Consider the following 24,710-nt stretch of genomic DNA (forward strand, 5'->3'; position numbering starts at 1 on the left):
GGTTGACGATAAGCATGATTAAACCTCCATTACAAAATCTTTCAAATGGTTTGTTTCTTTATTCAACAGTTCAATAAGAGTATAGCCTAACTCTTCAAAAATATTAAGAATGAACCAGAAAACTTTAACTTAGACAATTCTTTTGGAATATAAAATTGAAAATCTTTTGTAATCCATAAAATAATTAGATTTACGGTTTCTAATTTTTTACACACTTTTTAGTCTTTTATGTGGTGGTAAGGAAAAAAAGTTATTTTAGCTTTTTTATATGCCTCATAAATTACATTTAAACAAAAGTTAGTAAACTGATGATATTTGGTAAATTTTAACTAAATGTTAGTGAACTGAATATAAAAATTAGTTTTTACAAAATTATTTAGCATTACCTACCATTGGATTTAAAAATTAATTAGATGTGAGATCTTGATTTTAAATTGTAACAAGAGGAGGGTCGTTATCACACTTTTTGTCACTGCAGTACTAAATTTAACCAAGACCAATGGAATCCTTTTCATATTAAATTAAAGACGGTTTAAAATTTTGCACTAACAAATGCCATTCTCCTCTAGATTGCAAATTGCAATTCATAATCACTTAAACAAAATCTATTTCAGGGACTCTGTGATGTACCGAGGAGCGATGTTGAACATTCATAAGTACCACCTGAGAGCAACGTCTTGCCCTGACATATATCGCAACTCCATGACAACCATAGCTCGGGAGGCACCTGAGGTGAGAATCATTGGCTAAATATACAGTAGAACTCCAATTATCCGAACTCCAATTAACCGAATCTCCGATTATCCGAATCGCTTACTTCAACAATTTTAAAAACGTAAAGCTACAGTAATAAGTTTTGCAAAATGTCAAAGAATTGTTGTTAAACACATTTAGCCAGTGTGTAATTTTGGACTTTGATGGAACACCAAAATTACACACTGGCTAAACTATTAACTTAATAACATGTATAGAACACTTGTACTAAGAGCATTGTAAACTGTAAAAATGTTCTGATTTCATTTATTATTAATTAAAAGTTCACTTAGTACCGAAAATTAGGATTTATCTTTAAAAAATTCCCGGAATTTCGGTAAAACTCCGATTATCCGAATATTTGATTATCCGAATGGGGTCTGGTCCCTATTGATTCGGATAATCGGAGTTCTACTGTACTGTAAAAATAGATGAAATCAGAATCTGTTGAATGTGTTGGTGAGTTAGTGATTCAGTTGATAGCGTGACAGACCACGGATCCATAGCAGCAATATCGTGGGTTCAGATCATGGTACTGGACACAACAATTGATCTGTACAGTTTGACTCTCTTACACTACCAGCTTACCCTTTGCTTTGCTGGATACGTTCCACGCTCAGTCCCGAGGCCTACGTGGACAGGCAAATGCATGGTTAAAAGAGGCCGCCAACCACATAAAAAAAGTAAATACTACCTGATGGAGATTCATGTAGAAATGTAATCGGAAGATGGACGGAGATCCCCGTACAATTATTTATTCACATATTGTCCTATCTACTTTGCTGTCTAGGAAGCATCTCTTTTGCTAGACTCCTTCTCAAGACTAAACCAGAGACCAGATAGTAATTGTGTTCTAAGGTGTTGTAATCAATATCACGATATATCACAACTTTCACCATCTCAACAGACAATAATTAATTAGAAATCACCTGGAACATAGAACATAAATAATTATTTAATAAGATAAGATGTTCAATAACCCAACTAGGTGTGAGATTTTTATATCAATTATTTAAGATGGTGATGCCACTAGGTGCGTATTTTAACCAAAATATGAGTGAAGGATGAGTGTAGATTGTTAAGAACCATCCACCAAACGTAAATCCTATGATGGAAGCCCTTTCAGATATTCTCTCTGCCTTAAATACAATTGCTCCCTGGCATCAGCATGTACAAGGCATTTAGCCACTTAGCATTGTTTACTAGCAAGTGTCAGAGTCAATTGGTCAATACAAACACTTCCTTGCCACTTGACAGTCAATCAAACATGAGTCATCAGCTGGCACTTTTGAGTTGTGGTTTATAGGCTTTGATAAAAAATAAAAAACAATAAAAAATGTAGTATTGTTAATCCTTGAAACTCCATAAATTAGTGATTTAATTATACTCAGTTTCCGGTGGAGACACACACACACTAACAAAAAAAAAGTAGCAAATCACCTGATTTGAGATGACTCACCAATAATTTATACCCATCACGTGAACCTCCGCCAGAAGTATAGTTATGTTAGAATTGCGCCTGATATCAATTCATAGGCCTACCTTAGGGCTATGCCTCATAGATCTATAAAGCATTTTTTTAGTTTAATCAATGGATATAATATGGACCAATACAATCCGGGTGACATTTAATTGTGAATCATTTGCTTTGGCTTCAAACTTTCAGATATTGTATTTGCCAAGGTTTATGTCCTATAATAAATAGTTTTGCCAGCATATCTACCAACTGTTGTTCTGAATAGCCTATAAGAAGGTTTCAACTGACTACAATATCGCCATGTGTAGAACGAGCACACAGCTAGTATCAAATAATATCTTTTCAGCTCTAAGTACTTTTTTAGACACAAACACCCTGTTCAGAAGTTTTTTGGTACTGTAGTTCTTTTGTCGGACATTGTCTTTAAAGTCCAGACTAATTGGGAGTTAAAAAACAAGCACAGAGAGGAATAGAAACTACAACTAAAGGAAAGTGACAAACATGCAAGTATTATTTTTACTCTAATAGCTGAATTCATATCTTATTATTACTGCTTTGCCACAATGTTACAGCTATTCAGCCCACCTTGTGGTTTGTGACATCTTATTATTATTACTACCCAGCCCCAGTCGTAGGTGTCTGCTTGTTTTACTAAATGACAGTATTTTTACTCATCTGTTATAGAACTGGCGAGAGGATCTGAAAGAGCTTCTGAGCGATATGATGGACTTCTCTATGTTTCTGGAGCTCCACTTTCTGCTTATGTCCCTCGCAACCATCCTTCTGTTCACATGGTTTATTGTGCCGTACTTCTACATCACTGACTTCATGAAGGTAAAGCACCACACTGGTTTCTCATTCATAATACAATTTAGCTGTGTCCCTATTCCATCTATTATAGCTTCTTGTTATAACTTACACTCAAAAACAGCTTACCATGTGACTTACAGATCGTCTGTAATGTTTGTCACAAATAGACTGATGGCTCATAAATTAGCCCAACCATTTCATTACCATATGGCTTGTTTACCAATTTATAATGGTTTACGATACCTGATAGAATTTTTTTTTTGCTTTTTTGGCAACTACTTTCGGTACATCATCAGGCCTCAAGGTGTCAGGTAATAACTTCCAGTACTTAAACGGAGTGCTAAACATCCGAAACTAAACAACTCTTTGAAAATAAACCAATTTGACTTCCGGTATAATATTTCATCAGTGAAAATTTTATTCAGAAAGAATAAATTTCTGAATAAATATAAAGTTTTTACTATTGTTTCCACAATAATAGTCACAATAAATGGTCTTGTTTGCTAGGTCTATGGGATGACAGAAGACCAAGGATCAGTTATAATCAGTGTCATCGGAATAACCAACACCATTGGAATGGTGAGTACTGTTATAAACTGTACCTCCTTAGGTACCCTTAATAAACATCTAGATGAAAACATGAACGTTAAAATCTGAAAATAGGTAAGTTATTCTTATTTTAAAGTCAATACCTCTGCATTTTTTTTATAATTTAATTTAACATTGATTTTACCTGAGAGAAAGTTATTGCTATTTGAAATCAAAATTCAAACATTTATGTTACTTTCAAACTGAATCTAGCAAGGCTAATTTTATCCAATTATCCAATTTATAGAAGGAAAATTTGCCTGGTTCGAATCAGGATAAAACTTAAATCTTATCAGTTCAATGCTTTGCTTTTTTACAAGTATAAACCTGGATGTTTACAAACTGTTATGTTTAAAAAATGAATCTAAACAACAAATCTGTTTCCTTATTTCTTCCTTTCCCACTGTTTTGAAATCAACTAATGTTTGATGATAATAGCAGCAGTTTTCTATTTTTCAGTAACCAAAGAACGAAGGGTTTTCTCAGCATGACATTTGATTAATTATATTTACCATCCACACTCCTCATAACCTTGCCAAAAACAAGCTGTTGTTCATTTGAAATACCTCAAACCTTGCCAAATTGGCACATAGGTTATAATTTATGGATGCATTTTAGTTGTGTGATTATAAAAGACAATTTTTAGATTTTTACATAAAATAATATTTACTAGAGTACCTGTTGCTCGAAATCGAGCAATTGTCAAGTACCGATATTATACAGAAGTTATTTTAAAACTACAGTAATAACAGTCATAATTTTCGATGAGTTTAAAAGACCCGACTAAATGCTTAGTTGAAATACTCATGCTATTTTAGCGCTTTGAAATAATAAACGCTTCTCGTAAAAATATTTTAGCATTTTTTTGGACCCGGCCTTATTTTTTAGTGTTTTCTACAAATGTTTCCTGACTTAAAGCTGTTACCAGTAAACATTTCTTGCATGTATTTATTTATTTGATCTGACTTTAGGTGGGTTTACTTTACCACTGTGACAACATGATGTGTATATTCTTCATGGTTTTTTTACTTCCAAAATAAGTTGCTTAGCATAACTGACAAAAACGATTCATCTTCCCAAGTGATTGTGTACCTGGATTCCTTACTGTTAGACCAGGCCTCTCCTCTACTCTTCTCATACGTATACGATTTTTCCTCCTCCTGTTTTCAATATTTCTCCTTTAAACTCAAGACATTTTCTGTTCTTCCAATAAAACTGATTGACTGGTTGGATTTGTCTATAACCTCCTACATATTATAAACATCAATATTTACTCCCAAAAAGCTGGTGAGTTTCTTTTTATATACAGCTGTTTTTTGTTTTTAAATTTGTTTTCAATGTAATTCTTATGGGGAAAATGCGACCTTTGAGCGAGTCTCGTGCCCTTAAGGGTAAGAGTTATTGAATTCTAAACCCTTAATGCAAAACTACGAATTGAGATAAATTATTTAACACCTCAAACGTTAAAATTGGTCCAGAAATAACTGAGGAGTTTTGTTCACAAAAAACAGCCCTCACGTATTAATATAAGAGATTACTTTTTATACTTACTTAAATAATTTTCTTTGAAATGGCGACTATACGAAAGTAGGTATTTTAAGCCAAGTATGAATGGAGATGAGTGTAGGATGAGTGGCGCGATCTTGTAGTCTTGTTAGTGACTAAGGCCTACATGTTCCTTAGACACAGCTGTTAATTGATACATCAAAACATCCAAAATTTGGTGGCAGAGACTGATTTATGTATCTGGTGTGGTGCCCTTAGGCACTGATAGCCACCATCTCCATACACTTTGTAGGTTGTCCATGGAACTGCGTACGAAAAGAAATTGCAACTTCTTTGATGTCAGTGGCCGCTGCCTCTGTACTGTTCGTAGTCACAACAACCAGCTGTTGCGCATAGGCATCGTTGCCAGGCCCCACAGGCCATAAAGTCACAAATATTTCTCTGGGTGTTGGTGTTATAAATATGTTACCATATCAGAGTTTTGTAAATGCAGAACGGACACAAATTAAATATAAACATTGTGTTTGATAAGTTAATCCCTTTTTGAGTCATGCATATTCAATAATTTTTTTAACCTTTGTAACTGATGTGACATTAAAAGTAAAAAAAAAAAAAAACATTCTTGCCTCATTATTTTGACTTAGGCCCCAGTGGCTATCTTGCATGCTTTAACACTACACTAGAATTTGTTACAATTAATCACACACAACAAGCTATGAGGTGTGAACTATTTAATTCCTCAGGTCAGTCAAATAAAACAACATTTAACAAGGAAGCGCTGAGTGGTTAATAAAGTGTTGACATTTGGTCAATCAACTGACATTGGACGTCTGTCTGTGTCAACACTGATGAGTCAATTGGTTTAAACTTTTTGTGACTCACAGACTAAGCAGTTTGATCTGGACCTCTCTAACTCAATTGCCTCACTCAATGTGTTTATTGAAGTAAAACCAGTTCTTTCTGACTTTAAATTTGAAATATCCGCCTATCTTAGTAATTTTAAACATGTCATAAAAAAAATATGTGTATTGTAATTGTAATTTGGATCAGTAGGCTCTCTCTGATATTTGTTGAATTAATCATAGTTTGTTGAATAGTCACTGCAAATTTACATTCTGGCAATCTTGGCGAGGCTTTGGTACTCTAACATGTATTATACCACAACCTTGTACTGTCTCATAAGTTAATGTGTTCAACCATTGAACTGTCATATATTTTTCTATTTCTCACCCACCACCACACGTATTCGCTGTAAGGCTGACTTGTGGTTTAGGTAGAAAGAAATTGTGGTATCTCTATCATCGGCATGCCGCTGATGATGTTCAAAGTGTTACCTATTCGTTCACACATTGTACAATGTTGCCAGATTGGGCTGGGGTGGGCTGGAGACCAGCCCTGGATGAATGTGCCCAAGGTGTACGCAGTGTGTCTGGTAGCTTGTGGTATCTCTATCGTCGGCATGCCTCTGATGATGTTCAAAGTGTTACCTATTTGTTCACACTGTGACGAATTTTCGTAACGGAGCGTATTTGCAGCTTGCACACTTGTCCTTGATAGCAAAGTCGTAGCTGGGTTTTTGATTCCAGGGGTCGATGTTAAAAGGATTTGGAATTGGCTCAGAATATTGGCAATGAATCACAAGATTCCCAAATGGCCCTGACTCATCACAGCCAAAGGATAAACTTGGATTGCTGGGATTTCTCTAGCACGTGGGAACGAGTTGCTCGGATTGCTCTAGCACTCAGGAACGGATTGCTTGGATTGCTCTAGCAATAAGGACGGATTGCTTGGATTTCTCTAGCAATAGGAACGGATTGCTCGGATTGCTCTAGCAATGGGGACGAATTTCTTGGATTTCTCTAGCAATAGGGACGGATTGCTTGGATTTCTCTAGCAATATGGACGGATTGCTTGGATTTCTCTAGCAATAGGAACGGATTGATCAGATTTCTCTAGCAATAGGAAAGGATTGCTTGGATTTCTCTAGCAATAGGGACGGATTGCTCGGATTGCTCTAGCAATTGGAACGGATTGCTTGGATTGCTCTAGCAATAAGGACGGATTGCTCAGATTTCTCTAGCAATAGGGACGGATTGCTCGGATTGCTCTAGCAATAAGGACGGATTGCTCGGATTGCTCTAGCAATAAGGACGGATTGCTCAGATTTCTCTAGCAATAGGGACGGATTGCTCGGATTGCTCTAGCAATAAGGACGGATTGCTCGGATTGCTCTAGCAATAAGGACGGATTGCTCAGATTTCTCTAGCAATAGGGACGGATTGCTCGGATTGCTCTAGCAATAAGGACGGATTGCTCGGATTGCTCTAGCATTGGGGATGGATTGCTCGGATTGCTCTAGCAATAAGGACGGATTGCTCGGATTGCTCTAGCAATAGGGACGGATTGCTCGGATTTCTCTAGCAATAAGGACGGATTGCTCGGATTGCTCTAGCAATAAGGACGGATTGCTCGGATTGCTCTAGCAATAAGGACGGATTGCTCGGATTGCTCTAGCAATAAGGACGGATTGCTCGGATTGCTCTAGCAATAGGGACGGATTTTAGGAGAGTGCACCTCCCAAGTGTCCTGGGCCACTGCCCGGGAGCGAAAGAGACTGAGGTCCCCAGCTGCCGCGGTTTTATGCGAAAATCTGGTCCACCTGGAGGGGGAAAGTCGCGCATGCGCAGAAGTGCGTTTTTGCTCAGTTGCAACCCAGCTGTCATGGAGAGCTGATCGGTTCCTAAGTTAACATAGAAACAAATGGGGATGTAAATTGAGGTTAGGTTCGGCGGATAGGATCAGGAACTGGCATAACGGTATTGGTATCGATGGTTTCGGGTGGCGGAAGGAGACGTGGAGCGGCGGAAGGTGCTCTTGGGAGGCGGAAAAGAGTCGTAGGGTAAGGATATGGGCGGAAGTCGTGGCGGAAGGATAGGTGGGACAGCGGAATGTGATGCGGGGCGGCGGAAGTTGACTAGCGGCGGCGGAAAGGAGACGTGAGGTAGGGAGATGGGCGGCGGTCGTGGCGGAAGGATCGGTAGGGCAGCGGAAAGCGATGTAGGGCGGCGGAAAGGAGACGTAGGGTAAGGATATTGGCGGAGGTCATGGCGGAAGGATAAGTAGGGCAGCGGAAGACGAGGTGAGGCGGCGGAAGTTGACTAGGGGCGGCGGAAAGGAGACGTGAGGTAGGGAGATGGGCGGAGATCGGGGCGGAAGGATCGGTAGGGCAGCGGAAGGCGATGTAAGGCGGCGGAAGTTGATTGGAGCGGCGGAAAGGAGACGTAGGGTACGGATATTGGTGGAGGTCATGGCGGAAGGATAGGTAGGGCAGCGGAAGGCGATGTAGGGCGGCGGAGGTTGACTAGGGGTGGCGGAAAGGAGACGTGAGGTAGGAAGATGGGCGGAGATCGTGGTGGAAGGATCAGTAGGGCAGCGGAAGGCGAGGTAAGGCGGCGGAAGTTGATTGGAGCGGCGGAAAGGAGACGTAAGGTAAGGAGATGGGCGGAGGTCGTGGCGGAAGGATAGGTAGGGCAGCGGAATGCGATGCGGTGCGGCGGAAGTTGACTAGGGGCGGCGGAAAGGAGACGTGAGGTAGGAAGATGGGCGGAGATCGTGGCGGAAGGATCAGTAGGGCAGCGGAAGGCGAGGTAAGGCGGCGGAAGTTGATTGGAGCGGCGGAAAGGAGACGTGAGGTAGGGAGATGGGCGGAGGTCGTGGCGGAAAGATCGGTAGAGCGGCGGAAGGCGAGGTAAGGCGGCGGAGGTTGACTAGGGGCGGCGGAAAGGAGACGTGAGGTAGGGAGATGGGCGGAGATCGTGGCGGAAGGATCAATAGGGCAGCGGAAGGCGATGTAAGGCGGCGGAAGTTGACTAGTGGCGGCGGAAAGGAGACGTGAGGTAGGGAGATGGGCGGTGATCGTGGCGGAAGGATCGGTAGGGCAGCGGAAGGCGATGTAGGGCGGCGGAGGTTGACTAGGGGTGGCGGAAAGGAGACGTGAGGTAGGAAGATGGGCGGAGATCGTGGCGGATGGATCAGTAGGGCAGAGGAAGACGAGGTGAGGCGGCGGAAGTTGACTAGGGGCGGCGGAAAGGAGACGTGAGGTATAAGGAGGAAGGTAAAAAGTACCTTGAAAAAATTGGCTCGTTACACTCACCACTTTCTTCACGAAAAGAAAAACAAAACAATTTAAAACAAATAACGATTTTATTTTTTTTTTTTCAAACAAAAACAATTTTCCTTTTCTTAACAAAACTAAAAACTCGTACAAAATTTCTATTCTAAAAGAGAATAACAAACGAAAAATCACAACCTTGTATCACAAAGATAAAAAAAAACAATCAAACTTTAAAGAAAACCTAAATCTAAATATCTACAGTATACAAATACCTTTCGGTTTTACGAAAACAAAACTTTTGACTTTTCTTAACTAAACAGACATTTTTGTTTGAAACTTAACACTAATTGATGCTTTTTCTCCTTTTTTCTTCAGTCTTGCACTGGAAGGGGGTTTTCGAGATTAAAGGCTTCATATGATTCCGATCTTCTTCTTCCTTTGGACTGATATGCTGTTTCAGGCGTCAGTGATTGAGCAGGAGCAGGAGGTGGTCGATACGTTGCTCTACATCGAAGTACTGCCTCGTATTCCTCAGCTCGAGCGATTAGTTCAGAGACGGTCTTGACGTTTTGACGGGGAATATACAGCTTATATTCAGGTTTTAGGTTCCCATAGATCTTTTCCAATTTGTCTTCCTCAGTATATCCTCCTCGACGACGAATTAGAGTGACGATTGCAACAACGTATTGGCGACAAGTCTCCCGTTCTCCTTGAGTCCTATCCTGTATTTCTCTATCTAAATTCTTGTAATAGCCAGGAGGTAGGAACTGCAATTCAAATTCTCGTTGAAACTCAGTGAAATTTCTGCAGAATTCCTTGTTGTTTCGCCACCAGAGGAGGGCATTCCCTTTGAAGATTTCTGGCATCGCTTGTAGTATGCGATTTAGGGGTATATCGTAAGCTTCCACTAGTTCATTTAGTCGTTCCATAAATGAGACGGGGTCCGTGTATCCATCGAAACGAATGTTCCACTTTCTTACTTGATTGCAGAGACTAGCCGTATCCGTGGGAGGTTGGTTGTTTGAATTCAATTTCACCGGAAACGGAGGATGGTTTATTTTCAACTCTTGCGGTGCTCTTTCCTTGACAAATCTTTGAAGTTCGGGAAAGGCGTTGGATGTTGATGCCTTCTGAACAAACCTTTCTTTCTCAGCGAGGTCTGCGAGCCTCATTCTTAAGGTGTTGACCTCAGAATTTGGGGGTAAACCAACGATCATCATGATATTGTTGAGTAGGCTGGAGTCCAGATTTGAGTTTGAAGCCCCCCCTTCAAACGTGTCCACTGGGGGGAAAAGTAACTGATTTTTCTCCGTCGTTGGAGTAACACCAGGAGTTCGAATGTGCTCGACGAGGCGACTTCTTAACTCTTGCATCTTCCCACTTGCGTCTAAATTTCGTGATTCCAGCTCAGCTTGAATTTGAGACTTTGACAATTGATATACCCAACTTACACGCTGGTCCTGTTGACTAGCCTGGCTAAGAGTGGCAGGAATCCCCTGAGTAGTTGAGGTTTCAACTTGGGTTACTTCATTGTTTTTTCCGGGGGAAAAGACTGCCGCTAAGATGTCAGCCGTGGATTCCTTTGCAGTGAGCAGAGGAAAATCATTGTTGTCCAATTTGTCTTTCGTCATTTCCAACGAGAGATTCGAATTGTTTTCCCAGGTGTTTTCGATATTCTTTTTCTACGAATCGATGACTCACGGAGTCCCTGTTCGGGCGCCAAAATGTGTGACGAATTTTCGGAACGGAGCGGATTTGCTGCTTGCACACTTGTCCTTGATAGCAAAGTCGTAGCTGGGTTTTTGATTCCAGGGGTCGATGTTAAAAGGATTTGGAATTGGCTCAGAATATTGGCAATGAATCACAAGATTCCCAAATGGCCCTGACTCATCACAGCCAAAGGATAAACTTGGATTGCTGGGATTTCTCTAGCACGTGGGAACGGGTTGCTCGGATTGCTCTAGCACTCAGGAACGGATTGCTTGGATTGCTCTAGCAATAAGGACGGATTGCTTGGATTTCTCTAGCAATAGGAACGGATTGCTCGGATTGCTCTAGCAATGGGGACGAATTTCTTGGATTTCTCTAGCAATAGGGACGGATTGCTTGGATTTCTCTAGCAATATGGACGGATTGCTTGGATTTCTCTAGCAATAGGAACGGATTGCTCAGATTTCTCTAGCAATAGGAAAGGATTGCTTGGATTTCTCTAGCAATAGGGACGGATTGCTCGGATTGCTCTAGCAATTGGAACGGATTGCTTGGATTGCTCTAGCAATAAGGACGGATTGCTCAGATTTCTCTAGCAATAGGGACGGATTGCTCGGATTGCTCTAGCAATAAGGACGGATTGCTCGGATTGCTCTAGCAATAAGGACGGATTGCTCAGATTTCTCTAGCAATAGGGACGGATAGCTCGGATTGCTCTAGCAATAAGGACGGATTGCTCGGATTGCTCTAGCAATAAGGACGGATTGCTCAGATTTCTCTAGCAATAGGGACGGATTGCTCGGATTGCTCTAGCAATAAAGACGGATTGCTCGGATTGCTCTAGCATTGGGGATGGATTGCTCGGATTGCTCTAGCCATAAGGACGGATTGCTCGGATTGCTCTAGCAATAGGGACGGATTGCTCGGATTTCTCTAGCAATAAGGACGGATTGCTCGGATTGCTCTAGCAATAAGGACGGACTGCTCGGATTGCTCTAGCAATAAGGACGGATTGCTCGGATTTCTCTAGCAATAGGGACGGATTGCTCGGATCGCTCTAGCAATAAGGACGGATTGCTCGGATTGCTCTAGCAATAAGGACGGATTGCTCGGATTGCTCTAGCAATAGGGACGGATTTTAGGAGAGTGCACCTCCCAAGTGTCCTGGGCCACTGCCCGGGAGCGAAAGAGACTGAGGTCCCCAGCTGCCGCGGTTTTATGCGAAAATCTGGTCCACCTGGAGGGGGAAAGTCGCGCATGCGCAGAAGTGCGTTTTTGCTCAGTTGCAACCCAGCTGTCATGGAGAGCTGATCGGTTCCTAAGTTAACATAGAAACAAATGGGGATGTAAATTGAGGTTAGGTTCGGCGGATAGGATCAGGAACTGGCATAATGGTATTGGTATCGATGGTTTCGGGTGGCGGAAGGAGACGTGGAGCGGCGGAAGGTGCTCTTGGGAGGCGGAAAAGAGTCGTAGGGTAAGGATATGGGCGGAAGTCGTGGCGGAAGGATAGGTGGGACAGCGGAATGTGATGCGGGGCGGCGGAAGTTGACTAGCGGCGGCGGAAAGGAGACGTGAGGTAGGGAGATGGGCGGCGGTCGTGGCGGAAGGATCGGTAGGGCAGCGGAAAGCGATGTAGGGCGGCGGAAAGGAGACGTAGGGTAAGGATATTGGCGGAGGTCATGGCGGAAGGATAAGTAGGGCAGCGGAAGACGAGGTGAGGCGGCGGAAGTTGACTAGGGGCGGCGGAAAGGAGACGTGAGGTAGGGAGATGGGCGGAGATCGGGGCGGAAGGATCGGTAGGGCAGCGGAAGGCGATGTAAGGCGGCGGAAGTTGATTGGAGCGGCGGAAAGGAGACGTAGGGTACGGATATTGGTGGAGGTCATGGCGGAAGGATAGGTAGGGCAGCGGAAGGCGATGTAGGGCGGCGGAGGTTGACTAGGGGTGGCGGAAAGGAGACGTGAGGTAGGAAGATGGGCGGAGATCGTGGCGGAAGGATCAGTAGGGCAGCGGAAGGCGAGGTAAGGCGGCGGAAGTTGATTGGAGCGGCGGAAAGGAGACGTAAGGTAAGGAGATGGGCGGAGGTCGTGGCGGAAGGATAGGTAGGGCAGCGGAATGCGATGCGGTGCGGCGGAAGTTGACTAGGGGCGGCGGAAAGGAGACGTGAGGTAGGGAGATGGGCGGAGGTCGTGGCGGAAAGATCGGTAGAGCGGCGGAAGGCGAGGTAAGGCGGCGGAGGTTGACTAGGGGCGGCGGAAAGGAGACGTGAGGTAGGGAGATGGGCGGAGATCGTGGCGGAAGGATCAATAGGGCAGCGGAAGGCGATGTAAGGCGGCGGAAGTTGACTAGGGGCGGCGGAAAGGAGACGTGAGGTAGGGAGATGGGCGGTGATCGTGGCGGAAGGATCGGTAGGGCAGCGGAAGGCGATGTAGGGCGGCGGAGGTTGACTAGGGGTGGCGGAAAGGAGACGTGAGGTAGGAAGATGGGCGGAGATCGTGGCGGAAGGATCAGTAGGGCAGAGGAAGACGAGGTGAGGCGGCGGAAGTTGACTAGGGGCGGCGGAAAGGAGACGTGAGGTATAAGGAGGAAGGTAAAAAGTACCTTGACAAAATTGGCTCGTTACAACACATTGTACAATGTTGCCAGATTGGGCTGGGGTGGGCCGGAGACCAGCCCTGGATGAATGTGCCCAAGGTGTACGCAGTGTGTCTGGTAGCTTGTGGTATCTCTATCATCGGCATGCCGCTGATGATGTTCAAAGTGTTATCTATTTGTTCACACATTGTACAATGTTGCCAGATTGGGCTGGGGTGGGCCGGAGACCAGCCCTGGATGAATGTGCCCAAGGTGTACGCAATGTGTCTGGTAGCTTGTGGTATCTCTATCATCGGCATGCCGCTGATGATGTTCAAAGTGTTATCTATTTGTTCACACATTGTACAATGTTGCCAGATTGGGCTGGGGTGGGCCGGAGACCAGCCCTGGATGAATGTGCCCAAGGTATACGCAGTGTGTCTGGTAGCTTGTGGTATCTCTATCATCGGCATGCCTCTGATGATGTTTAACTACTATCTGCTGATGGTGACTTGTGCTCTCTTCGGTATCTTCTTTGCCTCCAACTTCTCATTCACCCCGACCATCCTGGTACAGTTGATACCTCTGGAGAGGTTCACAACAGCTTACGGCCTTGTGTTGTTGTGTCAAGGGATTGGCAATCTTCTGGGCCCTCCGTTGGCTGGTGAGTAATATTACTTCCATTAGCGATAAAATATTTTGTAGTTTTCCAAGCTCAAGTTTACCATTTTCCTTTTCATAAATTCAAACCTGCAAGATGTTAAATCACAAGATGTGATGATTATGCTACAATTTTGTAAAGAATAAAACATGAAAATGTACTCCTAGTCTTTTACATGTGATATTCCCCCTACAGAGTACAATACCTCTCTATGCACCTTGGAACCTGACTATTGTACTAACAACATGAATGCCCAAACTGTCAAAAGTCAATAAAAAATATTCAAATATGCCTCAAACGTCTATTTTATCATTGGCTATTGGATACAGAAGTTAAATAGTTATGGATTTTAAGAAAACAGTTGACTGTTTTGGTTTCATTGTTCCACTTATAGACTAAATGTTGCAGTTTATGTGCTTGTGAGCACAGTTTATACAAAAATGATTGTCTGAACCATCCAAAAGTCTGAAATTTGTTAATTAAAACTAGTTAGTACAGTTATTACAGATTATTGCAGACGTCCCGATTGGTAAAAGAAAAACTTTCATGATGTTTCATGATCTGGATGTTTCAAGAAGATTTAACAATGTTCTCAGATTATAAAATATTAAACAATTTAAAACAACAGAACACCAGCCGAAGCTGAAAAAAAACAAACAATAAAAACCCCCCACAAAACAGCATAGTAGTTAAAAAACAAATATCCAAACAACAGAATGCAGAATCAGTATTAGATTCTAGATCCCAAATCATGAAAACTACTTTTCACTAATTGTGATGGAAAATCTCCGCAATAATCTTGTAGATAATGTAAACTCGCACACAATCACAATAAAGAAACTTTGAACAAACATTCTCAGGTGAACTTCAAAGTTCTCTGGTGGAATCACATTTAAAGTTGAAATGTATAAGGATGATTGGTGTGTTGGTGTTAAGGTTGGATGTTTGACCTGACACAAGATTGGGACTTGAGTTTCTACATGGCCGGGGTCTGGATCATTGTCAGTGGAGTGTTAGTCGCCTTCATACCTTACACCAAAAACAGGCTCATCTGGGGCGAGGGCACCTTAGAGAAGGATAAAGATAGCATCGCTTAAACATTGTGAGTTTTAGTTGTAATTATCCTGCATACTTTCGGTTTAGAGTGCAATGGAGTCTCAACTATCCGATCTAAACCAGCCTTGGCAATGCCGGATAAACGGAAAGGTTGGATAGCTTGGGAAAGGTTAATAAAGTTTTTCTATTAAGCCTTTAAGTTTGTTTTTTTACTGCATAGTTCCAGTGCAATAAAACAATCAGAAAGATGAAATATGAAAGACTTAGTATAAAAAATTCCTAAAGCCCTTGGGAAGCAAAACAGGTTATCTTAATGTACATTACCCGCTACAGTGTTCAGTCATACCACACAAAAATAGCTGAAGATTTCTTGGTACAGATCTTGGTTGTTCGTAGCTGGAGAAACCTTTTATATGGTTTGATATACCATTTGAGAAACCTTTTGGTCTGTGTTTTATTGTTTCTTTTATTAATTTATTATAAAATACAAATTTTTTATAAATACACAGTACTGAATACCGTACTTTTCTCGTGAGGAAGACACTATAAGGAACTCGTTTTAAATATTCATTATTATGGTCAATAGTTAGGATTAATGATATAATTCTGGAACCTTTTCTCTGTCCTGTACAGTTTTTATCACATTATTCTAGGTACTTTTTAATGTAAGAAATTTGTGAATTTCAGGTGCTTCAAGCAGTCTTTTTAAGGAAATCTTTCAGTAAGTTTTTCTATAAGATATCGGTCAAACTTTTAATTCTACGTTTGGACTCCAAATTTCCAAATTTATTTTTAAAATAGTTTCTTAATAGATTCTACATATTGTTAGAAAGAGCGTACCATTAATTAAGTAGCAAATGCAAGTACTTAAGAGATGTTTTAGAGCTTTGTACATCAAAATGATGTTTAATAGCTTTATTTTAGCCAATAAATATGGTAATATACTGTATATTTATAGTCCTGTGTTCTTTATGTGTAGGATTCAGTTTCTTAAGTAAAACCCTAAATTACTTAAATAGTGTTTAGCATTTTATTTGTCCTTGTGATTAGCTTAGTGTATCAATTACACACTAAATAATAGTATGATCAATGAAAATATGTTTAACATTGTATACTTAATAGTTTTAAGTTCAGTATTTCAAGGGCAGTTGAGAAAAAAAAATAGTGTTTTCTCAGTAAGTAATGACAGTTAGTTACAGCGGTATAATCTTTTCCAGAAAAGATTCATTAAAACTTAATATTTTATCCTTAAGAATCTTCCTCTTTGGTAAATTTACTTAGGAAATAATAGGTATTTAAAATTAATAGTTTTATCTAAATGTATTTTTGACTCAAATAACTACCCTCCAAAACAATTCATTTCTCATTGTATTTTTTTTATATTAAAGTGAAACATGTCATAATTTGTTGGTATTTGTTGATATTGTTTTTAAAACTCGTAGATTTTGTGATTGTTTTGCTGTCTGCCGTTATAAATTATTAATTAAGCCAAAAAGAAATTACCCACATATCTCATTAGCTTAATTTATATTGTTAGAGTCTCTACCATGAATAAAATTGAACTAGATGCAGAAAAAACCGGGTTTGGTCGATCAACAGTGTAAATGGTAGAGTTATCAAACTTGGCTACTGTTATGGCTGCATCAACAATTAATTGTATAGGGTAGTTAATTGTGTGTTTTACGCATTTAAGTAATTTTTGTTAAGGTCTACAATTGTGTACAAACCATTTACATTGTTTGCTAGGAGCATAATATTGTACATTATGTTTGTGCTTCCATTGAAGTTTTAGATTTTTTTTGTTGTTTTTGAGTAACAATATTAACCCTTTGGGTGCCATAAATTTATTTTGGTACTTTCCAAAAAGTGCCAAAGTTTTTTACTAGGTATGTCCGAAAAGTGCCAGGCTTGCCGGGGGGCAAAGCGTATTGAGCAAGAATGAAAATCGGTAAAAGTATAAGTTTTCATCCCAAAAGTGCCAAGGAACACTATATTGTGCCTCGATCGTATGAAAAATCTAATGAAATCATCGTTGTTTTAAAATAACCGAGTCAACCGATATGCCCATTAAAACTCACATGATCGAAAGGCCCGATAATATTGTTGTGAAGTATTTTTTGGATGTTCGATGCAAAACGATATATCGTTGCATGGCACTCAAAGGGTTAAGAGTTGGTGTTGCAGAGGTTTATAGATTAGAGAAGAAACTTATTGCAAAAAACTCACAGTAAATTATTTATGATAGAAGTTTTAGCAGCATAAACGTACATATTTTTCTTAATATTCAAACAAAGTTGTGAACTGGTTTAATTTAACCTCTACGTGAAAAGTTAACTTTTCTTTCTCAATTTGAATCTTGTTACTGAGTCTAAATTTAATGAAGCTTAAACTGCTACATTTATATTTTGGCGCAGAGGTAAAGAATGTATAATTTTATGATCCTAATTGAGAAATACATATTTATTTGTGGGTGATTTCTTTTGACTTTTCAAAAATATGAGTCTAAAACTTATTTCTGATTAATACGATCAATGTATGGAAACATTTACTTTGAAACTTTGAAATCTAGTTTTGCGTATTTGTTACTTTATGGAGTATTCTCGCTTGGGGATCTTTATTGTGTATCGTATACACAAGTTTTATTGTTTGTGTTACAAGTGCTTTAAGTAGTATTTTTAATTAGTTTGTCTAAGGTCTGTACCTGTTAGTAATAAGGTGCTAGATTTTCCTGAAAGACTGTTAAAACACTGTCGATATTTCAGATAGTTTTTTCTAGTTAGTTTTTGTTAGTTTAGACTTTACCTATATAATGATTGTAGAAAGTTAAGTTTTCTCAAAGGAATATAGTCAAAATCAAAACAATCAATATAAACAAATAATCATACAGATAGCATAAGTGATCTAATAATACTTGTCATTCTAGTTCTGGCCGGTGAAAATTCGCTAGTAATTAAAAATAAATTAATCTTCTGTACAGTATATAACATAGTTTACCTAGATCAGTGGCGGCCGGTGCATCAGGGATTTTGGTCGGAGTACTTTTATTACAGAAATAAACACACAAAAAATGTGTTTTGGAATAATACAGAATTTTTGACACACAAATTATTGTGCATCGAAACTTTAAACAGATAGTGATAAAGGAACCCTTTAATATTACATTGGGTTAAGATAATTTAGTTAAATTAATTGAACTACATTGTTTGAATCTTTTATCACATTTATGGTTTGGTGATCTCTCTAGTCTCTTCTGGTTTACACTTGTTTTACGTTTACAAAATTGGAATTATAAATAGTACTTTATAGCTCAGAGTTATTTAATTATGGTCTATTGATAGTTTTTTACAAATAATATTTTGTTTTTTGCTTAGTTGGATTTTTTTTACCAGTTTTAACTAGCAGTTAATTATAACTATTTTTCTTATTTTGTTTCTTTTTATTTCCTATTATTTGTAATATAAGAGAAAATAAATCAACGAAACTAGGACTTTCATAAAAGTTTGAAATGCAACCTGCAACTGAAAATAAATTATCTTTTCTTACAGTTACCCGACAAAGTTGGCTTCCTTGTACTGTTCATAGTACAGAAAGCTGCTAATTGCTGCATATTTATACTTCTTCGTACGGTTTATGCTTTGGCGCACATCAGGATTCCAACGAAACAACACAAAACAGCGTGGTTCTATTATGCACGTAATCCGTGTACGCTTGGAAATAGGTTGGCAACACTTAAAGATAATAATACCATGAGCAGCTGATTGACTATTATAACTACGATTTAACCTGTCATTTTGTGTTTATAGTTTTGGTATTTCTGAACTTTCTGGACTTTCCTTTAAAACGTTTTTAAAACATTCCTACGATCTTAATAAACAAGAAAATACCTTTAAAGCATTTTTTGTAGGCGGGGAAACCACTTCAAATTACAAAAACATACGGAACTATATTCTCAAGTTGCGGAGCACATTTCTTGCCGAGGAAAAATAGACCGGGTACTACTTTCTCTAGGGCACCTATTTGTGTTGCCAGCTGAACCTAAAAACGTGTTGTATAGTGTTTGAAAGACTAATTATTTATATGCTTTATAGTGACTGTAGGAAAAATATAGGTAATGTGTAACACGAGTGCAAAAGGCGTTTGCTGCACTCGAGATCATTCCGCACTCGCCTGCGGTTTGTGCGTAAACATTGCACTCTTGTGCAGCAAAGTGCCACTTTGCCCACTAGTTACACAAATAACTATATTCTACTCTCAATAACAATTTCCATCAAACGGCGTCTAACTGTCACTGTGACCTTTTATCAGTCTAACAAAATAATTATAATTACAAAAAAGTTAACCACACATTGCTTATGGTTACTTATAACTAGATCATAAGTATTTAGTTTCCTGCACCATCATAAAAAGAAGGCTGTGCTTTTATTAGTGTTTGTTTTATTCTTTACACATTATTTGTTAAAATATTGCTAATCAATCATTTTTTGTAGACTAGGAACCGGATAGGCTTAGATCTTCATTTGCAATATTAGACTGGACAATCAGATAACAATTTTAGACACAAAATATTTCCATAGATATAAAATAGTATATCACTTTTTGTTAAAAACAAAATAGTAAGTCTTTAAGGTTGGTCAATGATTTTGTTATCAAACAGGTACTGTTTTGTGTGAGCATCAAGTTAATTTTTCTTGTGCTGCCATTATCATAAATTATTAAGTGTGACAAAAGTTAGACATTTTGTCCGTGTTGGATTCACTATGGAAATAAGAGCCTGTGGAGAGAACCTAGAGCTGTAGACGATTCCAATTTGTTCCCACTTTTAGTTTACACATAGATTTTTCTACAATTGAAATCATCACCATGGTTAGTCTCCTGAGCAAGAACAGGTTTTGTTTTTGACTTGCAATGGCCAAAAACTCACACCTTCAGTTATGTTATTAATCAGAGTATCAGTCACGTTAGGAATTGGCAAGAAAATGAATAGCTTGACTCTAGATAAATAACTTATTTTAAGGCTCTGGTCCGTAATCTATAGATGTTAAGTGAATGGAAGATATGTGTAGAAATGAATAAGGTATTTTAGCAGCCTTGACCAAACTAAACTATTGGTACCTATTGTCATTTACTGTACTTGATCAATAACTTTTTGTTTTTATTCTTATTTTAATCATCATAAGTTTATTTCAATAGGATAAAATCATATAGCCATTTCTAAGGATTTGAAAAACATTAATGTTTCAATACTACCTACGTCAAACAGAGTCTTATATACTGCCTATAATGCCTTTGTACTATGTAATGCCTTGCCCGTATACTGTATAGACCTGTGAGTAAAAAGTTGCATCGAACATTGTCTTAAATTTATTTTTCCATTGTTTGTGAACAATCAATAGTATTTTATTTTGTAAGACATCAAGATTAAACTTAGCCACTGTGTGAACGTTATTAGCAAACCATTTTGAAGTTTCTTAACTCTACCATATGATTTTTTCATTCTATTCGATTTGCATGTTGTGAGCAAACTGGTCTATTGGTAGTGTGGGACTTCAGTCTTCGGGCTCAAAACCCACCAACCACCAATAGATTTTTATCTAAGTGAAAATGGCTCAAGCTTTTAGACCTTGTCTGAAGTAGTATGTAAAACAGTGCAGGGCTAGAACCTTCGTCCTAGGATGGGAAGTAAAGAAATAGTTGGATACTGTCCGCGAGAGTAAAGAAGTCCCATGAGCTCTGGCCTATTCGTAGTTTGAAGGCGTTAGGCTTGAACGTTTTGCGCGACAATTAGAGCCGTCTTCACTCTGCTTTGCTAGTTGTTAGGCTTAATTTTTGTATGTAATATCTGTATGATTTTTATCAATGTATATCATAATATTTTTTGCATAGTCATACAATCGAAGGAAACCCTCGATTGTAACCTACTCCTCTCAAAACAGGTAATAGTTTTTTACATCTAGAGACAATTTGTTTGATGGTGTAAAAATCGCGTATTACATCTACGATTTTACATGCCTATCAAAGCTATCTATTTGTACTTTATGGTTGTCAGCCTTTTTGCGTTTTTTCCCGGGTGTACAGAGTTTTGTATAGTAGCACCACGTTTTCTTAAATCCATAGCTACAAGGACCATCCAAAACAAAACAGAACACACGAGACTGCACTGAATCAAATTACGTGACCACATGATGATAATCCACTTACCAAAACAAAGATATGAGTAATTATGTTTACAACAGTTGTTTACAGACAGACATCGAGGCGAGGCGCCCTGATGCTTAGCGCCTGCAAATAGTGCGCGATACCCTCCAAACATAGCTGCGTATCGCTCTTGCTCAAGGGACTTCTTTACTCTCGCGGACAGTACACATGTTGAGACTCTTTTATCACCTTCCGAGCTGTGAAACTTCATTTTCTTCATATATTAATATGATAGCTTCATACATAAAACACACACACAAAAAAAGTATCATAGACAAGTGGAACTATATTATTTGAGGTTGCATAGTCTATTACCTTTTTTCACAAAACTATTAAGTTTTTTTTCCATTTTGAAAACAACAAAAAACGGATTGAAAACTTATGATTAAAACAAATATTTTCCTGAAAAGTTAAGTCTCAAAAAGAGTAAACTCAAACAAAAATTTTTTGTTAATTAAATGTAAAATATACCACTGCATTGCTTTCAGTGAATAAAACATAAAAAGTTTAACAACTACACAATTTACAATATTGATAAGTTTCTTTTATTCCTATTCAGGGGTTGAAGACTCAATTAAACAAGAATAAAAAAGTATATACATTTATTTACACATTAATACAATAGTTCACAAAAGGTACCTAGAGTAGGCTACAAAGTTTCATTTAAATAAATTTTATTTATAAATGGTGTTAAACAGATGCAGACTTCATTAAGTCACAATTTAATTGGTCAATTGGTTCTTTATTTCAGAAGTATTTTAAAGTAAAGGTACATATTATAGTAAAAATTTATCTGGACAAAAATATATTGTTTTCTATATCGTGTTAACTTTGTAACTGCATAGATTTGTTTAACCTTTCTAATTTTTAAAAGCAATAAATTAATATAGATATACATAAAAATTTTTTACAAGTATGAAAAACAAAGAATGAGCAAGAGAGCATAAATTAATAAATTAACTTGAGGTGATGTTACCAAATTTCCAAGTGGCCTCTCAAATTTTTCAGGCAATTGTACAACCATGTCACTATGAAAAGCTGTGTCCCACACCACTTTTTATGATAGGTATTGAGAGTCAAGATTAGTTCATTTCATTGCCTTTTGGTTTCTGAAGTAGTAACATCCCATCTATGTAGACCAGCTGTAGCCAATTTGATGGAATGGTTCACAAAATGGAGAAAAGCTATAAATCCGATGAAGGGTGAAGCAAAGATTTTCACCCTCCAAAAACCGTCAGATCCTCCAAATATTGAACTTATAGGTGAACAGATCACATGGAACCCTCCTGACCAAGCAATAAAATATTTAGGTATATACTTCAACCAAAAATTAAATTGGAAATTTGGAAATTTCATATAAAAAATAAATAAATAAAATAAAAACTTTATCAACTGTATATGAATGAGCCAAGAAGTGTCCTACAGACAGAATTAAGTTAGTGTAGTAGCATGTAGTCTTTCATATTTTGTGTTCAGATACACCTCAATGGCGGTAAAATGTAAATCAGCGAGACAAAAGTGGCAACACCGCTATCCCGTCAAACCGACACAGATGTAGCACTAATTAATTATTATAATAATTATAATTTTTAGTATAATGGACAGTATAGGAAATTTTTATGTTTACACTTCTGTTATTTCTGTTATTGCCATGGCGATATGCATGACATTGCGATGTTGCCACACACCAACGCCGCCTTGTGTCACAGGAGGAAACTGGGTAACACTAAATTCTGACAACATTTTGATAGGTAGTTGAAGTTACATGAATGATGCAGTGATTTCCATTCTTAGTTATGCTTGGTTTAAAAATTGCCATATCCAACAGCTATCACTCTGTCGGTGGCTCAATTAATTTGACTTGTCCATTTCCATTCCCTTAATGGCTACAACTATAACAGGAATGGGATGTCTACTTCAATCAATAGTCAAAGATAAGCTGACTATCTTTTCAAACACCTTAATGCTTTTTAGGACATTTCTCGACCGGTTCACTTGGTATGTTTGCTCCAGGTTCACACACAGTCCCCTTGATGGCCTCTTTCACCGGAACCGTGAGTAGTCGGAAGTTGACGTCAGTAGGGTCGAGAGAGCTGTAGAGGTATTTGTGCAACCTGTTGCTCAACACCCAGATGTTCTGTTCCGGCTCTTGGTCCACCTTGAGATCGTTGGGGAAGTTGAGAGTTTTGCTGTTTCTCTCAACGACACCCTGTGACCTCGGAGAGTAGTGGGTCTGGGAGTTCCAACAGCCGACAGAGTTAGCTGTCACTAGGTTGTAGAACATGATTCCGTTTCTGGAAAATGAAACTTTTAGCTGTAAAACTTGAAGAAAACATTTGCTGGGTTTCCAAACCGTTTGATGTTAGAAATTATTGATGATACTCACTTATGGTTCTCAATCTGTTGTCAATGACTTTTAATAGTGCAAGTAGACTTCTCATCCTTTTGTAAAATTTAAAGCCTGATTTTATGAGTTAAATGTTGGTAACGTTGTGAGTTTGCTAATGTTGACTAAATATGATTCTCTTTTATTAAAGGGTTTATGCTTAACTGTTTTGTTATAAAACCAAAGTACAAGATACTGTTCATAATTAGGGTCTTTTACTTGGTTAAAACTGCTGTAAAATAAGTTAAATATTAAGAAAACAAATGTAACTAAATACAAATTTATTTGTAAACTATTTATTGTCTTCTGGTACTGTACTTGTTCAGAATAAAGCATAAATTGTCATATCTATGCTGAAATAAGAGAACAAAATTTAGTCATTGACATCAGCACAATCAGATGTAATTACTAATTAACATAAAATATATCTAAACATGCTTCATATTTTACTGTAGGACAAGAAGTCTACTTGCAATATTCAAAATCATTGGAAGTATCAAGTCAATGATTGGTAAAACAACTTTTTTTATGTGATGATTTTTTTATGTGCGATTTTTATGTGACCAACTTAAAATCAAGACTATTTCTCACCTGTCCATTGCGGAGGCGCTAGCATGACTGTTGCTCTCTCCTCTCGGCTCTCCTAGGAGGAAGAATGAGTCCTTCTCCTCCTGAGTTAAGTTTCCACCTTCCCGTCTGATGATGGACGTTGCTACCTCAAACTCGCGGAAACTCGACATCGGATGGAAGAACATAGTTCTGTCTTTAGTTACAGGGTCAACCTAAGGAGAAATCGATTAGTTTCAGTAAATGTTACTATTGATGCAATTCTTTAACACTCTTGTACCTGTGGTTTAATGTCGACAACAATAAAAGTCA

General features: G+C 38.7%; 2 protein-coding genes across 2 annotated transcripts in view; one reads left to right on the forward strand and one right to left on the reverse strand.

The window, feature by feature from the left end:
- Window positions 1-20,598, forward strand: part of LOC128999706 (monocarboxylate transporter 14-like) — a 40,972-nt gene extending 20,374 nt beyond the window's left edge. Inside the window, exons 7-12 of the mRNA XM_054426345.1 lie at window positions 615-732; window positions 2,915-3,064; window positions 3,548-3,619; window positions 13,912-14,197; window positions 15,131-15,296; window positions 15,938-20,598. Coding sequence (XP_054282320.1) covers window positions 615-732; window positions 2,915-3,064; window positions 3,548-3,619; window positions 13,912-14,197; window positions 15,131-15,291 — 787 coding nt within the window. The 3' untranslated portion in view covers window positions 15,292-15,296; window positions 15,938-20,598. The remainder of the gene's footprint in view (window positions 1-614; window positions 733-2,914; window positions 3,065-3,547; window positions 3,620-13,911; window positions 14,198-15,130; window positions 15,297-15,937) is intronic.
- Window positions 20,599-23,105: 2,507 nt separating this feature from the next.
- The window catches only part of LOC129001232 (protein yellow-like), a 47,601-nt gene continuing 45,996 nt past the window's right edge, over window positions 23,106-24,710 (reverse strand). Inside the window, exons 7-8 of the mRNA XM_054428458.1 lie at window positions 24,423-24,613; window positions 23,106-23,739 (exon numbers count right to left, since the gene is read on the reverse strand). Of these exons, the coding sequence (XP_054284433.1) occupies window positions 23,406-23,739; window positions 24,423-24,613 (525 nt within the window). The 3' untranslated portion in view covers window positions 23,106-23,405. The remainder of the gene's footprint in view (window positions 23,740-24,422; window positions 24,614-24,710) is intronic.

This window comes from Macrosteles quadrilineatus, unplaced genomic scaffold (assembly GCF_028750875.1).
Source record: "Macrosteles quadrilineatus isolate MER2022 unplaced genomic scaffold, UCM_ALF_1.0 Scaffold_8__2_contigs__length_117827958, whole genome shotgun sequence".
NCBI lineage: Eukaryota > Metazoa > Arthropoda > Insecta > Hemiptera > Cicadellidae > Macrosteles > Macrosteles quadrilineatus.